The sequence below is a fragment of the Salmo salar genome, chromosome 28 (assembly GCF_965601325.2).
Source record: "Salmo salar chromosome 28, fSalSal1, whole genome shotgun sequence".
NCBI classification, from domain to species: domain Eukaryota; kingdom Metazoa; phylum Chordata; class Actinopteri; order Salmoniformes; family Salmonidae; genus Salmo; species Salmo salar.
In genome coordinates, this window is record NC_138318.1 from 13046945 (window position 1) to 13068122 (window position 21178).

General features: G+C 43.5%; 1 protein-coding gene across 1 annotated transcript in view; it reads left to right on the forward strand.

The window, feature by feature from the left end:
• The window catches only part of spata20 (spermatogenesis associated 20), a 64812-nt gene extending 49173 nt beyond the window's left edge, over positions 1–15639 (forward strand). Inside the window, exon 15 of the mRNA XM_014179461.3 lies at positions 14556–15639. Within this exon, the coding sequence (XP_014034936.1) occupies positions 14556–14726 (171 nt within the window). The 3' untranslated portion in view covers positions 14727–15639. The remainder of the gene's footprint in view (positions 1–14555) is intronic.
• Positions 15640–21178: the final 5539 nt, after the last annotated feature.

Sequence of the window (21178 nt, forward strand, 5' to 3'; positions counted from 1 at the left end):
CCTGGAGGTCCACCCGTCTGTGGTGAGGGCAACAGAGGATGCCTTGGATAATTCGTCGACAATTTTTATATTTACCTGCTCATAAAGATCTGACACGATCTTCATACTGAAGTGGGTGCGCCAGGGGATTTCGTAGTGTGGCTCAAGCACTTTCACCATATTTTTAAACCCTTTGTTTTCCACAACAGAGTATGGCCTCATGTCTGCAGAGATAAACATCCCAATAGATTTGGTGATGGCTTTAGCCAGGTCTGATTCTGCAGCAAAAGGCTGCTTAAATGCCGCGGTGAGAAGTTGTCTCTTGGCTGAGTTGGCTCCCGTCACTGACACACCAGGGTGATGACGCTTTAAATGTGTTGCCACGCTCCATGTATTTCCATGATCATACGGCTTTCTTGTGGCACAATGCCTACACACCGTAATGGTGTTGTCCACCACCCTTCTTCCGTCATCATATTTGACAGGGAAGCCAACATGCTCCAATACATGAGACTTAAATGAAGCGGGAGGCTTTCCCAGTCTTCAGTTCTTTTTTTCTTCTTTGCTTTTTGCAACGCGAGCATCCAGGATTGATTCGTTGGGATTCAACATGCCCCCTTCACGTGAACAGTACACACAACTGCTTTTTTTTTTTTTAAATGATCAAATCATCCTTCAGGCTTCAGAGTAAAACGCAGCACGCATCTGTCTTGTCTTTATCTTTTCACTGCAACTCTGCATCGAGGTTTAGGGAATTATTACTTTAAAAAGTAACAGCGGCAGAAAAACTGTTTCTAACTATGATGGTTCAACTTTGCAATTGATCTGCGGTTCACATGCGTGCCGAACCGTGGGGAGTGATCCATACGGATCAGCTACGGTCCGGTACACCACTACTGTCTAACAATGATGAACAACCAACTTGACAGAGCTTTAAGAGTATAAAAAAGAATAATGGGCAAATACATGTATTGACTCGGGGGGGGGTTGAATATTTACTTAATCAAGATTAGATAAATATTCAACCCCTTGAGTCAATACATGTTAGAATCACCTTTGGCAGCGATTACAGCTGTGTCTTTTTGGGTACGTCTCTAAGAGATTTGTACACCTGGATTGTACAATATTTGCCCATGTATTATTTTTTATACTCTTAAAGCTCTGTCAAGTTGGTTGTTCATCATTGTTAGACGGTAGTGGTGTAACGGACCGTAGTTGATCCGTACGGATCACCCCCCCACGGTTCGACACGCACGTGAACTGCAGATCAATTGCCGAGTTGAACCAAAGTGGTGTTGACAGTGAAGTAGTCAAATGCTGCTGTCTGTGTAGCAAAGCCCATGTTTAACACCTGCTTCATTCTTCAATCATACCTGGATTGTAGATAGCTGAAAAAATGCCTCTTAAAAGAAAGCTTGAAGCCTAAAGGCCCAGACAGTCGAAATTAAGTTTTCCCTGTTTTTTCTATAATATTGTACGACAGCTGATGAAACTAACACTGTACAAGTGTGAACACATTTGATCAGTGTTATTTCCTGATAGTTGCTGGTTGAAAATACAATCTAGCATTAGAATGTACCAGAGGCCACCAAAATCGAGCATGTTCAGCAAAACATACATTTGAACACCTCCCAGCCCGGGGGAGCCTGGCTGGCTACTTTGTCTTGTGGAAAACATCTCAGTTAGACTGTATGTACCTCCACTTTAAACTATACCTTTTCTAGGAAGACTGTCTGCACTAGTACTGTCTGCAGTACACCATTAGACCCAGAGAAGAGCATGAGAAAGGTTACTCTAGGTCGTTTCCTAGGGAGTGTACTAAGTAGTGCAGCAGGGAGGGATTCGGGTATGTGGAGGGGTTGTTAGGGCCCTTAAATGTCTGTGGCAGGTGTTGAAGGGGCCCTTGGAGTACTTGTATTTGGGAGGGTTGTTGGGGGTGGTATTTCGGCGTGTCTGGGGGTTCCTTTCAGGTGATTTGGGAAGGAGGGAAACGGGTAAGAAAGGACAAGAGCGGAAAGGGGAATGGAGAGATAAAAGACGAGAAGGCAAAATAAGGAGAGGACTCAGGAGAGTTAATGGAAAGAGAGGGATGAGAAGAGGACAGAGGTGTGTGTGGCCTCTAACAGCCAGGCCTTTAGAATGGTCTGTAATAAATGCTGGAGACAAATTACTTCTCTAACAACACCTCTGAGACACCAACTGAGTGAGGGGGAGGGAGGGAAGGCGGGGGAGAGATGAAGGGGGGAATTAGTAAGATGGAGGGGTGGAAGGGATGGGGGAAAGAGGGAGCAGGAGAGCTGAGAGAGGAGAGAGGAGCACTGGTAACAACCCTGCTGTCGACACAGAGGATTACAGCAGATTTAACCAGCATAGCACAGTATGCCACCTTACACACTACTGATCTATCACTACTGCTTCTCTCTCTTTTACCAACTCCCTTCACTTATTCCCGCTTTTCTCTCATTCGGTCTTCTCCCTTACATTCTCTCCTCCTTTTTCTCTTATCCTCTATCCTCCCTTCCCTCTTCCCCTCATGTCTTTTTCTGAGCTGTAGGTGTTCTCGGAGCTACCCAGCATGCAACAGCTTGACTCGTCCCCCACCTGCTCTCCTCCCTTCTTTCCTCTCCTCCTCCTGTCGTCCAGTTCTGTCGGGGGTTCTCATCGCCCACTCTGAGAGAGTGCGTGTGTGTGTTAGCCATTGTATTGCACTCTGTTAATCGCCTGCTGAGCCTATCGACCAGTCAGAGGCCAGACCATAGTTTGATTGACAGCTCTAGACATTCTAGCAGACGGATTCCATCTCAGGGAGCTGTCTGCAGCCTTCCCAACATCTCCATTTCTCCTTCCTTCACGATTACACTCCAATCAACTCCTATCATCATCACTCTATCGTCACGTCTCCATCCATCTGTCCCTCACCTTCTCGTCTCCCGTAGGGAAAAGAAAGAGGGAGAAGTTGGGATGGATGGGGGGGGTGGGAAGGAGAAGTGTGCATGTGTGAAGTTTGCGAACTCAGTCAGTGTTTAAACTCCGACCAGTCTCTGCCAATGACTCCAGTTCTAGTCCACGTCAGATCCTCTCTGGCTGTCTCTCTCCGTGGTTTCGTCTCCTGTTGTCTGTCACTCCTCAACAAGCTCAGCTCTTATCCACACTGCAGCTGTGTAAATAATACCCACGGCAAACTGATAAGACACACACGGACCCTAGAGAATCAGGAATATGTAGCCAATCGCGTTTGTGCGTCGGAACAATACAGAGTGGGGATGTTGACTGATTGTAGAGGCTGATACACACACAAACACCCACCAACTCTGGAGGATGCAACCTATGTGTGTGTGTGTGTGTGTGTGTGTGCGTGCGTGAGTGCTTTGGAACAATAGGGAGTGGAGGTGTTTGTGGTGACTGATACACACTCACTTAGGTAGCTAGTCAATGGCGCCGAGCAAGCATCCTCTCCTTCAGTCTTTTCTCTCTTGGCAGTCCTATAGGGTCTGATAGCATCTATCAGCGTCTGAGACTGAGATCTGTCTCTCTCACTCTCCGCTACCTCTAACTCAACCCTCTCTTCTTTTTCTGTCTCTTTCCCTAACTCTCCTCCTCTTCCTCTCCACTCTCTTCCTCTCCTCTCTGGCACTTCTTTGACACACACAAATGTGCTCGTGCGCACACTCACTCTCTCCAGTTCCAGTGGACTAATCGTATTAATGGATTAAATCAGGGTTTCCCAAACTCGGTCCTAGCCTTCGCACTACACAGCTGATTCAAATAACCAACTCATTATCAAGCTTTGATGATTTGAATCAGCTGTGTAATGCTAGGACAAAAAAACAAAATGTGCAGGACCGAGTTTGGGAACGCATGGATTAAATAGCTTAATGCCATTGATTGGCCAGTGAGTCCGGACAAGACAGGTAGGCCCTGGGCGGCTTTCACCACTCGGTGTCCAGCTACTAATTCAACACTCTAATTTAGTGTGTACCTAATCTCGTCCACTAGCACCGTCTGGTTTCACAGTTCCTCAGAACGAGACTTGACTGGAAGTGTGAGGCAGGAGCGGCTGAAACAACCACTGGTTTTAATTGGCTGATCTCTGTCAATTACCACCGAGCATAGCTCTTACAAACTCGCCCTTACTAACTCGCTCCTACATTGTGGACTTCAAAGCGTGAGCAGCGCAAGTGATTTTCACAAAAAAACGAAAAGTACAAGTCTTTAGAAATAGATTTCACAGATAACCGTTATATGCACGAACTCGGAATCAATTGGGCTTCCCCCAAAATAATATGGTCAATGTGGTAGAACGTTTATTTTGATTTGCTGATTTTCTGCATTTTTAACAGTCCCATCTAATACAGCTGTAGCGGGCTCTCTCCCTGTCCCGCCTCCATTTTAACCACACCCCTTTTCAAGTCCCACTTTGTTGCACGGTGTTACCAGGCTCTGTGCCACCAATTAGTGTGTACCCAGTTCCAAATCGTCCCGAGCATAAGACCACCCTCGCAGCCTCTTCAGTCCTTCACATACTCATTTTCAGTTTAGTGTGAAAGCAGTAGTTTGACCCAATCTGATCTTTTGGTAATTGCTGAGCTGTGGGTGATAACGTTAGTGGGACGTAGGTGGAATGAACAGGGACTTTTTAAACGGACTAATGTCCCAGTGGTATTTTAGCATTTAGAGAGAATAATAATTCCTAGGCAAGTGCCGTTATTTATTATGGATAAATGAGCGTCAGTCTTAATGATATCTTTTTATCGACGCCTAACTTCAACACCACTGGTTTTGAAGCGACGTAGGCTGTCCGTGGTTGGTTATACGGAACGCGGTAGGGCTTCCGGTGTCTCCTCACCGTGTGATCTAGTAGACGGTCTGTAGACTCGCTGATAGAACTCCTAATTCACTCGGACAATATCCAGACCCTATGTCCACAACTATACCTCTCACTCTCTCGCCTGGTCTCTCTCCCTCTTCCTCTCACCCTCCCTCTCGTTAAATATTACATTAATAAATGTGTCTTGTGATGATGTGAGCGGCTGACTGCGTGTGTGTTTTGCATGTGTGCCCGCTCTGTTCGCCACACACGTCAGAGCGGTGTCTGTGTTGCCTGTGGGGATGTCCAGATGCCAGGTTGTTTCAGTGACTGAACAGGTCCTCGACTCTGTGTGAGTGAGTGGGTGTAAGTGAGAGAGGGAGAGGGAGAGAGAGAGGGAGAGAGAGAGAGAGAGTACGTCTCTTCATGCATGGCTGCACAAAGCCCAGGATTTCAGAGCTGTTATGCTCATCACTCTTCCTCAGGTGTGTCAGAATTCGGGAGCTCATATTGTGTGTGTGTGTGTGTGTGTGTGTGTGTGTGTGTGTGTGTGTGTGTGTGTGTGTGTGTGTGTGTGTGTGTGTGTGTGTGTGTGTGTGTGTGTGTGTGTGTGTGTGTGTGTGTGTGTGTGTGTGTGTGTGTGTGTTTATTAGTGGCAGTGAAGGTAGGCTACACTATGTTAGTTGTATTACTCGCTGTGTCATAAGCCTGGGCCATCTGTTCTCTAGCGCGTGCGCACGCACACACACGCACACAGGTGGGACAGCTCATAATATCTCTCCACTGTTGAAACTTCATGGAAGAAGTGGAGTTTGGCACAAATACAACGCAGCGGTGTATGTGCCTGCGGTAGCAGGGTCAGTCAGAGTATGAGGGGACGAAGCCTGTGGGAGTTTAGCAATGCTGTTGTGTGCAGCCAACTGTGCCGTCTGTGCTAACGAACTACAGACTCACTCACCTAGAACACTAACACACATACACACACAGACTACCAATCCAACTATACACACACTCACATAGAGCCTTTGCCATGTATTGTCCCCAGGTGTATGACATGTTGTGCTGGATATAGATAGAAACATGACCTCCATAGGGAGGTTACTTACAAGTGTGTATGCTATCTGACAAGTGACAGATGAAGAAAGAAAGAGACCGAGAGAGAATAAGAGTGAGGAAGAGAGAGAGAAAAGAGGTGGGAGTGGAACAGAGAGAAAGAAAGAAAGAAAGAAAGAAAGAAAGAAAGAAAGAAAGAAAGAAAGAAAGAAAGAAAGAAAGAAAGAAAGAAAGAAAGACAGACAGACAGACAGACAGACAGACAGACAGACAGACAGACAGACAGACAGACAGACAGACAGACAGACAGACAGACAGACAGACAGACAGACAGACAGACAGACAGACAGACAGACAGACAGACAGACAGACAGACAGACAGACAGACAGACAGACAGACAGACAGACAGACAGACAGACAGACAGACAGACAGACAGACAGACAGAAGGGTTCAGTAGAAGGGTTCAGCAGGCTGGGGAAATCCTTCTTTGGTCTCCATGGCAACAGTCATGCTGTTCTGCCCACATTCCATCACACTTCTCGCCAGTGTTCCCCGAAGATAAATAAAATAAAACATATTTTGGTGTTATGCCAAACAAAAGCTCTTTCTCTCGCTCTGTAAATATAGTTTCCTGCCACGTCTCTGTATTAAAGCCCACTGCTCACTAAACCTGGGGCCTTGTTCCAAATTCACTACTAGCCCCTACTCCCGAGTCATTTCACTCAGATCTGAGAGGATAAGCACTGAAAAGGACATTTTACTTAGAGGGAGAGTTAATTACAACATTTTTAATATCCATCCAATCCTGTCAGATCTATGAAGAGCCAAGGGGTTAGGTGCTAGGGACTAGCAGTTGAAATGGAACCAGCCCATTAGTGACATGACAGCAACAAGAAGCTTGATCCATGTAGATAAACTAGAGACCGACCACAATTCCTCAGGTGAAAGGTCAGCAGCGGGTCACCCTCTCTCTCCTCCTCTTCTCATGAGTCCTCCTGTTCTCCATCCATCCCTCCCTCCATCTTTCTCTCCCCCACTCTTTGGGGAGCCAGATTGTCTGACAGGCTAAAGGAAGTGACACGCATTTGACAGGAAGCAGACTGAGGAACATTGATGTCCTGCTGCCTCTCAGTGACCACACACACACACACACACACATTCTTTCTTACTGTAACTGGAGTGATGGGGGGCATCGACCCTAGTCTTATGAAGTTATTTCGGGGAGAGGGGGAGGCACAGGGAGGTGGAAAGGTGATCGATATGAATGTGGCGCTTCCTGATGAGAAGTCTGGAAAACAGCCCCCCCTACCTCCACACACATACACACACCCTAGTCTCACACACTGTGAGTCATGCACAGTGCAGAGCTGCCCTCGTCGATAAAAAGAGTGATTGTTGATTGAAAAAGCTACCTCCTTGTTATCATCACCCCCCCTTCTCTCTGATAGGGCTACATTCTCGGAAGGGTAGGGTTAGGGTACAGTATTGTTCCCTGGGGTACAACAATGTCAAAATACACAATGTACCTTCAGAGGTACACATAATCTCACATGGTACTATTCGGTACCATTTAGTGTACATGTGTGGATAATTTAGTGTACATTTCTGTACCCCATATTTTTCGGAAACATAATCTTCAGTGCGCCGTAGAATTGGCGCCTTTCCCTATGTTGCTATGTGCATAATAGCAAAATTAACCAGCATATTGGGATTGAGAACAATACAGCGGAGGAAGCAGAGACGAGGAAACAGCCCTTGCCTTAAGCCCTATTTGGACGGGATTAGTTTTACTGTGGGTGGTCGGGTAATGTAATTATGTGCACAAGCACAAAACACCACATCTGTAATTTTAGTTCCGTTCGAATCTGCCATGTCAGTAATTTGTACATGGCAGGAGAGTAACAATTCCAGCCAGAATAACTTACTGTTTTTGGGAGAACTCCAAGGTTCTCTGATAATACTAGTCCCATGCGAATCATCATCCCTGTGTTTTGAGAGAAATGTCTGAGTTTGACAGGTTTTGCTCACGCTTTGAACATGAAACAATAACTGATTCGATAAATTGATCGTGCTGCTCATAGCCTACAGTTGAAGTGGGAAGTTTACGTACCCCTTAGCCAAATACATTTAAACTCAGTTCTTCACAATTCCTGATATTTAATCCTAGTAAAAATTCCCTGTTTTAGGTCAGTTAGGATCACCACTTTATTTTAAGAATGTGAAATGTCAGAATAATAGTAGAGAGAATTATTTCTTTCAGCTTTTATTTCTTTCATCACATTCCCAGTGGGTCAGAAGTTTACATACACTCAATTAGTATTTGGTAGCATTGTCTTTAAATTGTTTAACTTGGGTCAAACGTTTCGGGTAGCCTTCCACAAGCTTCCCTCAATAAGTTGGGTGAATTTTGGCCCATTCCTCCTGACATAGCTGGTGTAATTGAGTCAGGTTTGTAGGCCTCCTTGCTCGCACACACTTTTTCAGTTCTGCCCACAAATGTTCTATTCGATTGAGGTCAGGACTTTGTGATGGCCACTCCAATACCTTGACTTTGCTGTCCTTAAGCCATTTTGCCACAACTTTGGAAGTATGCTTGGGGTCATGGTCCATTTGGAAGACCCATTTGCGACCAAGCTTTAACTTCCTGACTGATGTCTTGAGATGTTGCTTCAATATATCCACATCATTTTTCTTCCTCATGATGCCGTCTATTTTGTGAAGTGCACCAGTCCCTCCTGCAGCAAAGCACCCCCACAACATGATGCTGCCATCCCCGTGCTTTACGGTTGGAAAGGTGTTCTTCGGCTTGCAAGCCTCCCCCTTTTTCCTCCAAACATAACGATGGTCATTATGGTCAAACAGTTCTATTTTTGTTTCATCACACCAGAGGACATTTCTCCAAAAAGTTATTTGTCCCCATGTGCAGTTGCAAACTGCAGTTTGGCTTTTTTATGGGGGTTTTGGAGCAGTGGCTTCTTCCTTGCTGAGCGGCCTTTCAAGTTATGTTGAAATAGGACTTGTTTTACTGTGGATATAGATACTTTTGTACCTGTTTCCTCCAACATCTTCATAACGTCCTTTGCTGTTGTTCTGAGATTGATTTGCACTTTTCGCACCAAAGTATGTTCATCTCTAGGAGACAGAACGTGTCTTCTACCTGAGCGGTATGATGGCTGCGTGGTCCCATGGTGTTTATACTTGCATAATATTGTTTGTACAGATGAACGTGGCACCTTCAGGCGTTTGGAAATTGCTCCCAAGGATGAACCAGACTTGTGGAGGTCTACAATTTTTTTTCTGAGGTCTTGGCTGATTTCTTTTGATTTTCCCATGATGTCAAGCAAAGAGGCACTGAGTTTGAAGGTAGGCGTTGAAATACATCCACAGGTACACCTCCAATTGACTCAAATGATGTCAATTAGCCTATCGGAAGCTTCTAAAGCCATGACATCATTTTCTGGAATATTCCAAGCTGTTTAAAGGCACAGTCAACTTATTGTATGTAAACGTCTGACCCACTGGAATTGTGACACAGTGAATTATAAGTGAAATAATCTGTTTGTAAACAATTGTTGGAAAAATTACTTGTGTCATGCACAAAGTAGATGTCCTAACCGACTTGCCAAAACTATAGTTTGTTAACAAGAAATTTGTGGAGTGGTTGAAAAACGAGTTTTAATGACTCCAACCTAAGTGTATGTAAACTTCCGACTTCAACTGTACAAATGAAGGGACTACATGTATCAACTTTCACAGTAAATGTTTTTGTTCATGTTTTCTGCGTATGATTTGAATATTGCAAAATCCGTCAATAAAAAATATTGCGCCTTTTAAATGTAACTTATAGATCGCAATGCAGAATACAACTGACCTAAACATTTGAAAATGATAGATTCACTTTCGCATCCATAGCCTTAAAACGCATCTAAAGTGCAAGTGCACTGTTTAGCTCACATCTGAAGACTGGGGGACATTTAGAACAAAATATCCTAATGATTATGATCACACTTCCTCAATTCAAATATTATGGTAAAACTATACCAAAGATGGTTTGGTATGGTTTTGAAATTTGTGAAACAAGCTCAAGTTATCAATGTAGCTCTCTTATCGCCTGGACTTGTTGAAATATCTTCACGCCTAGAAAAAACCTCCATGGTTACGTCATAACTGTACATTTATTGGGGGGAAAAGAAAGAATTACAGGGGGTTCGTCCAAATCGTCCAACGGAATAACAGACGTTGTGGGGTAATAATTACATAACCAACGTTCTCTAGTAATACTAGTCCCATGCGAATAGGGGTTAACCTAATTGTCTGAGAAAATTGAGGAGAGAACAAACCAAAACTTAATTAGGTCTGTAATCAATAGCCTAACTGTTAAATATGCCTGGCTTTATACATCATCCATATACAATGCCTTGAAAGTATTCAGATCCCTTGACTTTTTCTACATTTTGTTAGGTTTCAGCCTTTTTCAAAAATGTTTTATTTTTTTGGGTCCTCATCGATCTACACACAATACCCAATAATGACAAAGCAAAAACTGTTTTTTTACACATTTTTGGCTAATTTATTAAAAATAAAAAACTTAAATATCACATTTACATAAGTATTCAGACTATTTACTCAGTACTTTGTTGAAGCACCTTTGGCAGCGATTGCAGCCTCAAGTCTTCTTGGGTATGATGCTATAAGCTTGGCACACCTTTATTTGGGGAGTTTCTCCCATTCTTCTCTGCAGATCCTCTCAAGCTCTGTCAGGTTGGATGGGGAACATTGCTGCACAGCTATTTTCGGAGAGCTATTTTCAGATCTCTCGAGAGATGTTCGATCGGGTTCAAGTCCGGGTTCTGGCTGGGTCAATCAAGGACATTCAGAGACTTGTCCCGAAGCCACTCCTGTGTTGTCTTGGCTGTGTGCTTAATGTCATTGTCCTGATGAAAGGTGAACCTTTGCCCCAGTCTGAGGTCCTGAGCACTCTGGAGGAGGCTTTCGTCAAGGATCTCTCTGTACTTTGCTCCGTTCATCTTTGCCTTGATCTTGACTAGTCTCCCAGTCCCTTCTGCCAGGTTTCCTTCAGACGTGACGCTTGACATTCAGGCCAAAGAGTTTAATCTTGGTTTCATCAGACCAGAGAATCTTGTTTCTCATGGTCTGAGAGTCTTTAAGTGCCTTTTGGCAAACTCCAAGCGGGCTGTCCTGTGTATTTTACTGAGGAGTGGCTTCCGTCTGGCCACTCTACCATAAAGGCCTAATTGGTGGAGTCCTGCGGAGATAGTTGTCCTTCTGGAAGGTTCTCCCATCTCCACAGAGTAAATCAAGAGCTCTGTCAGAGTGACCATCCGGGTTCTTGGTCACCTCCCTAACTAACCAAGGCCCTTCTCCCCCGATTGCTCAGTTTGGCCGGACGGCCAGCTTTCGGAAGAGTCTTGGTTGTTCCAAACTTCTTCCACTTAATAATGATGGAGACCACTGTGTTCTTGGGGAACTTCAATGCTGCAGAAATGTTTTGGTACCCTTCCCCAGATCTGTGCCTCGATACAATCCTGTCTCGAAGCTCTACGGACAATTCCTTCAACCTCATGGCTTGGTTTTTGTTCTGACATGCACTGGCAACTGTGGGAACTTATATAGACAGGTTTCAATCAGAATTTACCACAGGTGGACTCCAATCAAGTTGTAGAAACATCTCAAGGATTATCATTGGAAACAGGATGCACCTGAGCTCAATTATGAGTCTCATAGCAAAGGGTCTGAATACTTATGTAAATAAGGTATTTCTGTTTTTTATTTTCAATACATTTGCAAGCTTTTCTAAAAACCTGTTTTCACTTTGTCATTGTGTGTAGATTTGAGGTAAAAATATATTTTAGAATAAGGCTGTAACGTAACAAAATGTGGAAAAGGGAAGGGGTCTGAATAGTTTCTGAATATACTGTATATCTACAGAAATAAGACATATCTTGCTTCTGTTGCCTGTTTCAGTGTTTGTTTAATACCCTAATGATTCTGTGAGCACCAAGCCTCATGCAATGGCAAAATGTTGGATAAAGCAATTTCACAGATTTGGCTGTTTTTAATCTTTGCTTTGCTGTAATAACAGCTTCACCATGTTTTTCTCTCGTTAGAACAGACTGGTATTACTCATCATTTATTTAGTGTTCATGCTGTTCCAAACAGGCAGAAAAATAATATTGTTATCTAACAGCACCTGTTTGTCAAACATAATATATACACAGCTCTCGCTCCTTTACCCTCCTTTCTCTTGATCTCCTTCTTATTGCTATTATTTCAATGAGTATTATTATGATCATCATTATAATATTAAGTAATGTTGTTGTCATTAGTAGCCTTGTATAACCACCACCAGTGGACCTAAGGGCACATCCTGTTTAGTAATAATACTGTAACTTAGGCCTATATATGCCATCAAATCCAATCACATTTTATTAGTCACATACAACAGTGAAATGCTTACTTGTGAGAATAAGAGATAAAAGTAACAAGTAATTAAAGAGCACACAGCATTCGAGACATTCATGCTTTGAAATGAAATCAAGCATTTTAGTGTTAAAATTAAATAACAAAGGGAGCTTTGAATAATTAGCCTAAACAATAAATGAACCTTAATTCACAAATGCATGATACTGTTTTTAGTCTGCCGTAATAAAGGCTTTATATATATTTAGTTTTCTGTTAGAACAGACTCTCTGGTACTCTCTCTTATTTATTTAGTGTTGTTTACACTGTTTCAAATGGTCAGAAAATAATTATATTGTTATCTAACAGCAACTGTTTGGCACACAATACTCACACAATGCTTGCTCCTATACTCTTTTTTTTCCCCCTTTATCTCCAGTAGTTTCCACAACTAAGTCAAATGTCTTCCATAGATCTGACTTCCCCTTTCCCTCCTGAGCAACCAGTGAACATTCGGCCATTTTGAGTTTATTTTTCACTTCGTACTCATCCATTTTGCTGTCGACATTACCGTGTTCAGAGTTTGTTATAACCAATGTATTGATGTGATTATGATATATGTCAGGCCCTATTGCGATGCATACATGTTTCACATAAAGATAGAAAGGGTTGTGGGAATAGGGAATGTTTTTCCTAGACAAATTAGGGATTTCGGTAACAGAACTTTTGTCGGAAACAAATAAGAAACCTGGCTAAAAATGGCTGTAATTATGTTGCACCTTCAGCACAGACAGCGCAATAAACACTTGCTGTGGTGCCTTTTCGCTGCAGTAGTGAGGAGAGCGAGGCAACGTGCGCCAGTCACACAGGCACAAAGCTGTCATATTTTTCCAACACAGTGTGACCACCGGGTGCTTTCTTGAGTCATTTGTATGTCTTAATTATTTCATCAAACAGTGTGCTTAAGGCATCAGACAAGCTCAGTGCCTATGTTGGTTGTATTCAAACACACAGCTTGTGTCTGTCTATATATGGAAAAATAAGTTTAAACATTTCGACCAATCGATTGGATGACTCTCGGTCAGGATGACTCGGTGGACCAACATTTTTTTTAGTCGGGTACAGCCCTACTGCATTGACCCTTTCAATAACTTCACCATGCTCAAATGGATATTTTACCTATCTACCAATCTGTGCCCTTTTTTTGCGAGGCATTGGAAAACCTCCCAGGTCTTTGTGGTTGAATCTGTGCTTCAAATGCACTACTTGATTGAGGGACCTTACAGATAATTGTATGTGTGGGGTACAGCGATGGGGTAGTCATTATTAAATCATGTTAACCCCTATTATTGCACACAGAGTGAATCCATGCAACTCGTTATTTGATTTGTTAAGCACATTTTTACTCCTGAACTTATTTATGTTTGACATAACAAAGGGGTTGAGTACTTCTTGACAGAAGACCTTTTAGGTTTTCATTTTTAATTAATTTGTCAAAAATTCAAAAAACAAAATTCCACTTTGACATTATGGGTTATTGTGTGTAGCCTAGTGACACAAAATCTCAATTTTAATACATTTTCAATTCAGGCTGTAACAACAAAATGTGGAAAAAGTCAAGGGGTGTGAATACTTTCTGAAGGCACTGCACTGCATGAAATGTATTGTCATAGAGTTTAATTTCAATTATAAATATTTACTTAGTGAAGGCTAAAGTGGTTAAAGCCATTTAATGCAACAACCATGTCTGTCACTAGCAAACAGTCATGAGTGGTACTGGTAACAAAGAAATTCACTTGAAAGGCACCCTGGGAAATATGCAAGTAAGGTTTTATACACTACAGTGTAAGAACAACACCCCCAAAAATGTTTAGAGGTACATTTTTGCCACATAAAAGGAACGACTTTGTCAATTTGGTGGTAACCTAAAAATACAAATGTTTACCTTTTCTAAAGGTACGCTTTTGTACCTCTAGACTACGTGTAAGAAAGGTACTTTCTCTTCCACCAAGGTACACTATTGGCTCTTTTAAGGTACAAACTGCAAGGGTACAATTATGTACCTATAACTAAAGGTACAATGGTTGTACCTAACAGGGTACCACAACAGTGACAAGCGTTTGTACCCTTTTAAGTACACTTGTGTGTACAATATATACCAGCATTTGCTATTCCTCTGTCTGCCTCTCACTCTCTCTCTCTCTCTCTCGCTCTCTCGCTCTCTCGCTCTCTCTCTCTCTCTCTCTCTCTCTCTCTCTCTCGCTCTCTCGCTCTCTCGCTCTCTCTCTCTCCAGGTCCTGATGTTAGCTGATGGGGAGACAGAGGGCTATCTGTACCAGCGTTTGCCCATCCTCTCGTCCCTGACCTGCCAGGGTGGCAGTGCCACAGCGTACGTGTGTGAGGACTTCACCTGTGCCCTGCCCGTCACAGACCCACAGGAGCTACGCAGGCTACTGCTAGAGTAAAGAAGAGCGGGAGGGATGGCGAGAGAAATCAAGGGAGATAGGACCAGATGAACCCTGTCCTAACTTGCTCCAGCTAACCCTGTCCTAACCCTGCCCCGCTCACCTCTACCTCTACCGTAGTTTAACCTCCTGCACAGCAGGTATAACACATCCCTCTGTAACCCTACAGTAACCATACTCTCCCTGGCCCTTGCCATAAGGGCCAAGTCTAAATGCTCTGTAGATAGTGGGACCCACCACGTATATCAAGATGTGGAGGCGCGTATCTCTAGGAGTCACAAGCCAGCAGTTCCAATAACAGCAGTTGTCTGCATAACTTAGTCACAGACCTACTAAAGCAATACCAAGTAAAGGCCGTATCAGTTCTTCAGCAGTATACTAATAAGCTATATGTAGATGTCAGTGGAGGCTGCTGAGGGGAGGACGGCTCATAGTAATGGCCGGATTGGAGTCAGTGGAATGGTATCAACCAATGGCAACCACGTTTGATACCATTCCATCGACTCCATTCCGGCCATTATTAAGAGCCGTCCTCCCCTCATCAGCCTCCACTGGTAGATGTTGATTGATAGTGTCCCAGGGATGCATTGAAGAATTGGTCTGAAGATGTTGTAGAGAACTCTCTTTATGGATGAACTCATACAGAATGTTCTTCTCCTTTCCTGATATCATCACACAAGCTCTTGCATGGAGCAGACAGGAGAAGCGCGTGTGTGTGCGCGTGTGCGTGCTTGAATGCGCTATGAACTGCCCTTTTCTCTCCATAACTCACCCCCGTAGCCTGTTAATGCCCTCTAGCATGCTATGACACCCAAACTATAGTATAAAGACCCATAGATGTATAGACTATGCATACGATGTATGGAACACTACAGCTCTAACTCTGCAAATAAACAGTACTTGAATACTGTTATTATTCTGTTCTGTGTTTACTAAATGTGTGGGATGATGGATCATCAAGTGTAACTAGGGGGCCGCGATTCTGAAAGGTAAACAAAATATACACTGGAGTCTAAAGGCACCTTCTTTCCATATCCTACTCTCCCGACTCCCCACCTTGTCTGACTTTGGCTCTCTCAGTAAGATACTGAAGTATGAGGTACCATACATTTCCATGTCCCCCCCCCCCATCACTTAGCGTGATGTGTATCCTGGAATGTCACTGTGTGAAGCGTCCCTAAGAAGCCCATACAGCCAATCTCTCCTCAACCAATGTAAACAGGAATGCAGCCTATGAGAAGAGTCCCCTGTCCATAATACTTATCTCCATCTTGCGCCTCAGACTCCTGTACTATAAATACCCACACTGGTACTGGTGTTTTCGTCTCTCACTGTCTCACTGCTCTCTAGGATTCATACTGAGGAATGTAAAGTGTGTGTGTGTGTGTGTGTGTGTGTGTGTGTGTGTGGGTGTGTGTGTGTGTGTGTGTGTGTGTGTGTGTGTGTGTGTGTGTGTGTGTGTGTGTGTGTGTGTGTGTGTGTGTGTGTGTGTGTGAGACAGATGGGTCCGGGGATGTTGGAGGCTGAAGCGAGGGAGCTCGTCTCTGGAGGTCCCGCTCTGGGCTTTGGAAGCGGCAGAAACGAACACAGAAGGAAGGAAACCACAAGATGAGGAGAGGAAGGAAAACTAAATAAGCGAAAACCGTTGTGTCAAACCACCTCCATCTTCCTGTCCCCTAGAGAGAGAGTAGGAGAAAGAGAGAATGGGGGGGCTGAACTGTCCCACCGAGCCATCTACACTCGTTCACTTCTCATCCCTTCTTTCTCGCTGCCAAACCCCTCCCCAACAGAGATGGCGTGGGCCACGAGAACGACAGAATGAAAGAACACATGCTGGCAGACAAGTGCATCTGTGGAGGAACAAAGGGAGGGAGATGGAGGGAGCAGAGGGATGGGAAAAGAGAGAGGGAGGGAGATGATGGAGAGGGAGACCAGGATGAACAGAGAGCAAGGGATGCAGAGCGAGAGAAGGACGAGGGGGCCCTGTGTTCTGTTCCAGTTATGTCGTGTCCTGACTTCACTTGTTACTTGTCAGATTGGCTTCTGTCACCCTTTTGTCACTTTGCCTCATTTTCTCCTCAAACGCCTGTTCTCCTCTCTGCCTCTCTCTCCATCCCCAGCCAATGGTTTGTGAGGCAGGTTAGGGATGCTTCTACCCTTCTGCAGTTCTTCCTCTGTACTGTATCTCTGTCTCCCTCCCATTCGCCTGTCATATTCAGCTCGCTCTCACTCTCATTTTGGAAGGGATCGCATATGGAAAATGCTTCTCTAGCTCCTTCTCTCATTCCCACCCACCCCTCACTCTCCTTTCCTTCTGTTCCTCATAGAAAGACTTGCAGACAGAGAGATGCTGCTGTTGTTCCTTTCCTCCTTAACTCCCTGCCCGTCCCTGTTATTGGGAGTTAATTGTTTTGATGAGCTACACCAGCTACATTTTAATTAGAGCCTAGATTAGTGTTTGACCCTGGCTCACCCGTTGCCTTGGTAATTATGAAACTGTAATCTACATGGCATGGATGAGTGGAGACAATTTACCTGCCCAAGACCAAGGGAGTGGCAGAGGGTGTGTTTGTTTGTGTGTGTGTGTGTGACCGCTCCCTCAGTCTGCCAGGCTGATAATGAGGCCACAGGGGCCTGAGCGACATGCCAACCTGGAAAGAGAGAAAGAGGGAGGTGGAACGGAGAGATACAAAGTGCTGTACAGAAGAGAACATAACAATGATGAGAGGTAGAAAAACAGGAATGCAGAAAGGGAGGGAACAGAGCTCTATATTGAAGAAAAGAAGATGATTGAATAAAGAAGAACCAAGGACAGAGAGCAGAAAGGTAGAGAGATCTCTGTCTGTCGAAAGGAGAGATAGAGGGGGAAGAGAGAATCCGTGGAGCTGTATACAGTAGAAAAACAAAACAGACCTACCACAAAGAGATGGAAGAAGGAGAGGAGTAGTTTTATCATATCCCAATCTCGTGATGGGACATTTTTGTCCGTCTTGAAATAAGTGAGAGAAATGTCTGTTCCATTTAAGGAAACATGGCCAATAACAGTAATGTTAAGTTGCTGGCTATGTGGAAACTTTTCCAGGAATCTTAATAAGAAAAGGTTACCTGAGGCCTTCCGATCACTGGGAGTCCTCATCAGACCTCTTTTCCCTGTGCGTGTGTGCGTGCTTTCACAGCAGAGCCAGGCAGAGTTGATGAGTGGTGTGTATTGATTTTCCTCTCTTGGAGGTCTGGGGCTTTTCCGGCTAGTACCGGTGGGCTACCTGCTCCGTGTGAGTCTCACACTCTCTCTCACACACACACACACACACACACACACACACACACACACACTAGTAACAGGCAGCAGGCACATCAATCACCTCACTTCCTCACACACAGACTCACGCACACACACCTGCATTTCTTTATGTATGCAACTTACATGTGTGAGTAGCTACAAAAAGTATCACCCCATCTAAATTGGGGGTGGTGGTCATTTTGCATATATACAGTGCCTTCAGAAAGTATGCATACTCATTGACTTATTCCACATTTTGTTGTTACAGCCTGCATTCAAAATTGATAAAATATTTTTGCTGACCCATCTACACACAATACCCCATAATGACAAAGTGAAAACATGTTTTTAGAAATTTTAGTAAATTTGTTGAAAAATGAAATACAGAAATGTCTAATTTACATAAGTATTCAATCCCCTGAGTAAATACGTTGTTTTGCAGAAGTGCATTTGATGGCGATTCCAGCTTTGAGTCATCTTGGGTATGTCTATATCAGCTTTGCATATCTGGATTTGCAGATTTTCTCCCATTCTTCCTTTCAGATTTTCTCTCGCTCTGTTAAGTTAGATGGGGAGCAGCCAGCTCTAGGCAAAGTCTGGGTAGTTCCATATTTCTTCCATTTCCCAATGATGGAGATCCTGTGATCTTCGAAACTTTCAACACTCTAGCAATTGTTTTCTACAAACAAGAAAATGCTCACCCAGAAGCGGTGCTCCTAGTGGCTGGGGACTTTAATGCAGGAAAATGTATTTGTTTTACCAAATTTCGACCAGCATGTCACATGTGCAACCAGAGGAAAAAACTCTAGACCACCTTTACACCACACACAGAGATGCAAACAAAGCTCTCCCTCGCCCTCCATTTGGCAAATCTGACCATTATTCTATACCCCTGAATCCTGCTTACAAGCAAAATCTAAAGCAGGAAGTATCAGTGACTTGCTCAATACGGAAGTGGTCATAAACACTCCTGCTACACTACTGGACTGTTTTACTAGTACAGACTGGAATAAAGGCTAGAGGCATAGCCTTTTCTTAATTGTTACTATTTTCTACATAGTAAGTTCTTGAAATGTTCTGTATTGACTGATCTTCATGTCTTAAAGTAATGATGAACTGTCGTTTCTCTTTGTTTATTTCAGCTGTTCTTGCCATAATATGGACTTGGTCTTTTACCAAATAGGGCTATCTTCTGTATACCAACCCCACCTTGTCACAACAGAACTGATTGGCTCAACCTTAAGAAGGAAAGAATTTCCACAAATTTACTTTTAACAAGGCACACCTGTTAATTGAAATGCATTCCAGGTGACTAACTCATGAAGCTGGTTGAGAGAATGCTAAGAGTGTGCAAAGCTGTCATCAAGGCAAATGGTGGCTATTTGAAGAATCTCAAATATAAAATATATTTTCATTTGTTTAACACTTTTTTGGTTCCTACATGATTCCATATGTATTATTTCATAGCATTTATGTCTTCACTATTATTCTACAGTGTAGAACATAGTAAAAATAAAGAAAAACCCTGGAATGAGTAGGTGTTATTTTTTGACCGGTAGTGTATGCAGCATCAAAATCCTGGAGATTTCCGGACAGTTCCTTGGACTTAATGGTATAGTTTTTGCTCTGACATGCACTATCAACTGTAGGACCTTTATATAGTGTGTTTCTTTCTAAATCATTGTCCGAACAATTGAATTGGCCACAGGTGGACTCTAATCAAGTTGTGGTGACATCTCACCTGAGCTCAGTTGGAGTGTCATAGCAAAGGGGTGTGAATTCTTATGTAAATGAGATATTTCTGTATTTCATTTTCAATAGATTTGGAAACATTTCTAAAAACGTGTTTTCACTATGTCATTATGGGGGATTGTGTGGAGATGGCTGAGAGAAAAAATCAATGTAATCCATTTTTAATTCATGCTGTAACACAACAAAGTGTGGAATAAGTCAAGGGGTATGAATACTTTCTGAAGGCACTGTAACTCGGTTATAGTATTCTGGCATGGAGGGATAGAGGGGAGGTGAAGACAGATCTGTCCATCCATATTCATCAGCATCAGAGGAAAGGTCACAGGGACAGGGCCACGAACTCACACGCACAGAGACATACGTCCACTACACACCACTGCACTGGACTGATATTGAAGCAGACAAGCCCAAATAGAGATCTAATAGCTGCTTATCCCACACCCTGGGTGCATCCCAAATGGCACCCTATTCCCTATACAGTGCACTTCTTTTGACCAGGGCCCATATATGTCTGGTCAAAAGTAGTACACTACAAAGGGAACAGGGTGCCCTTTGGGACACATTCCCTATCACTGAGTAGAGTATTCTAGAGGACACTGATGGATAGAGGGAAAAGAGGAGTAGAGGGGGAGTACAGAGAGGGGGAGGAGAAAGAAGAAAGGGATTGAACACGGAGGATGGAGGCAAAGCAATGGAGGGAGATGGGGAAAAAAGATAATGGAGGGAAAGGGGAAAACTGAAGGAGAGATGGGAAGGGTTTTACGTTTCTCCTCTACATCATGTTTACTGCTGTGGGATCCTGGAGTCCCTACATGGGAGATTGGAGAGAATATATCATGTGTTTTTATAGGCTCCATCAACATGTTATCACAGCCTGCTGGCATTCTATTGCCTTTTGCCTGCTGTTATGTTGGGCTATAAAGATTGCATTGGACATACAGTAGCAGTACCATTAAACAGTGTGGCGAAGCCCTCTTGGCCATAGAAGGAAAATGGTTTTCAGTCCCACAGCAGAACGATGGATCTGGCACACATACTTACAGATAATAACGCTTCTAAACTCAGCAAAAAAAGAAACATCCTCTCACTGTCAACTGCGTTTATTTTTAGCAAACTTAACATGTGTAAATATTTGTATGAACATAACAAGATTCAACAACTGAGACATAAACTGAACAAGTTCCACAGACATGTGATCAACAGAAATTGAATAATGTGTCCCTGAACAAAGGGGGGGTCAAAATCAAAAGTAGCAGTCAGTATCTGGTGTGGCCACCAGCTGCATTAATTAAGTACTGCAGTGCATCTCCTCCTCATGGACTGCACCAGATTTGCCAGTTCTTGCTATGAGATGTTACCTCACTCTTCCACCAAGGCACCTGCAAGTTCCCGGATATTTCTAGGGGGAATGGTCCTAGCC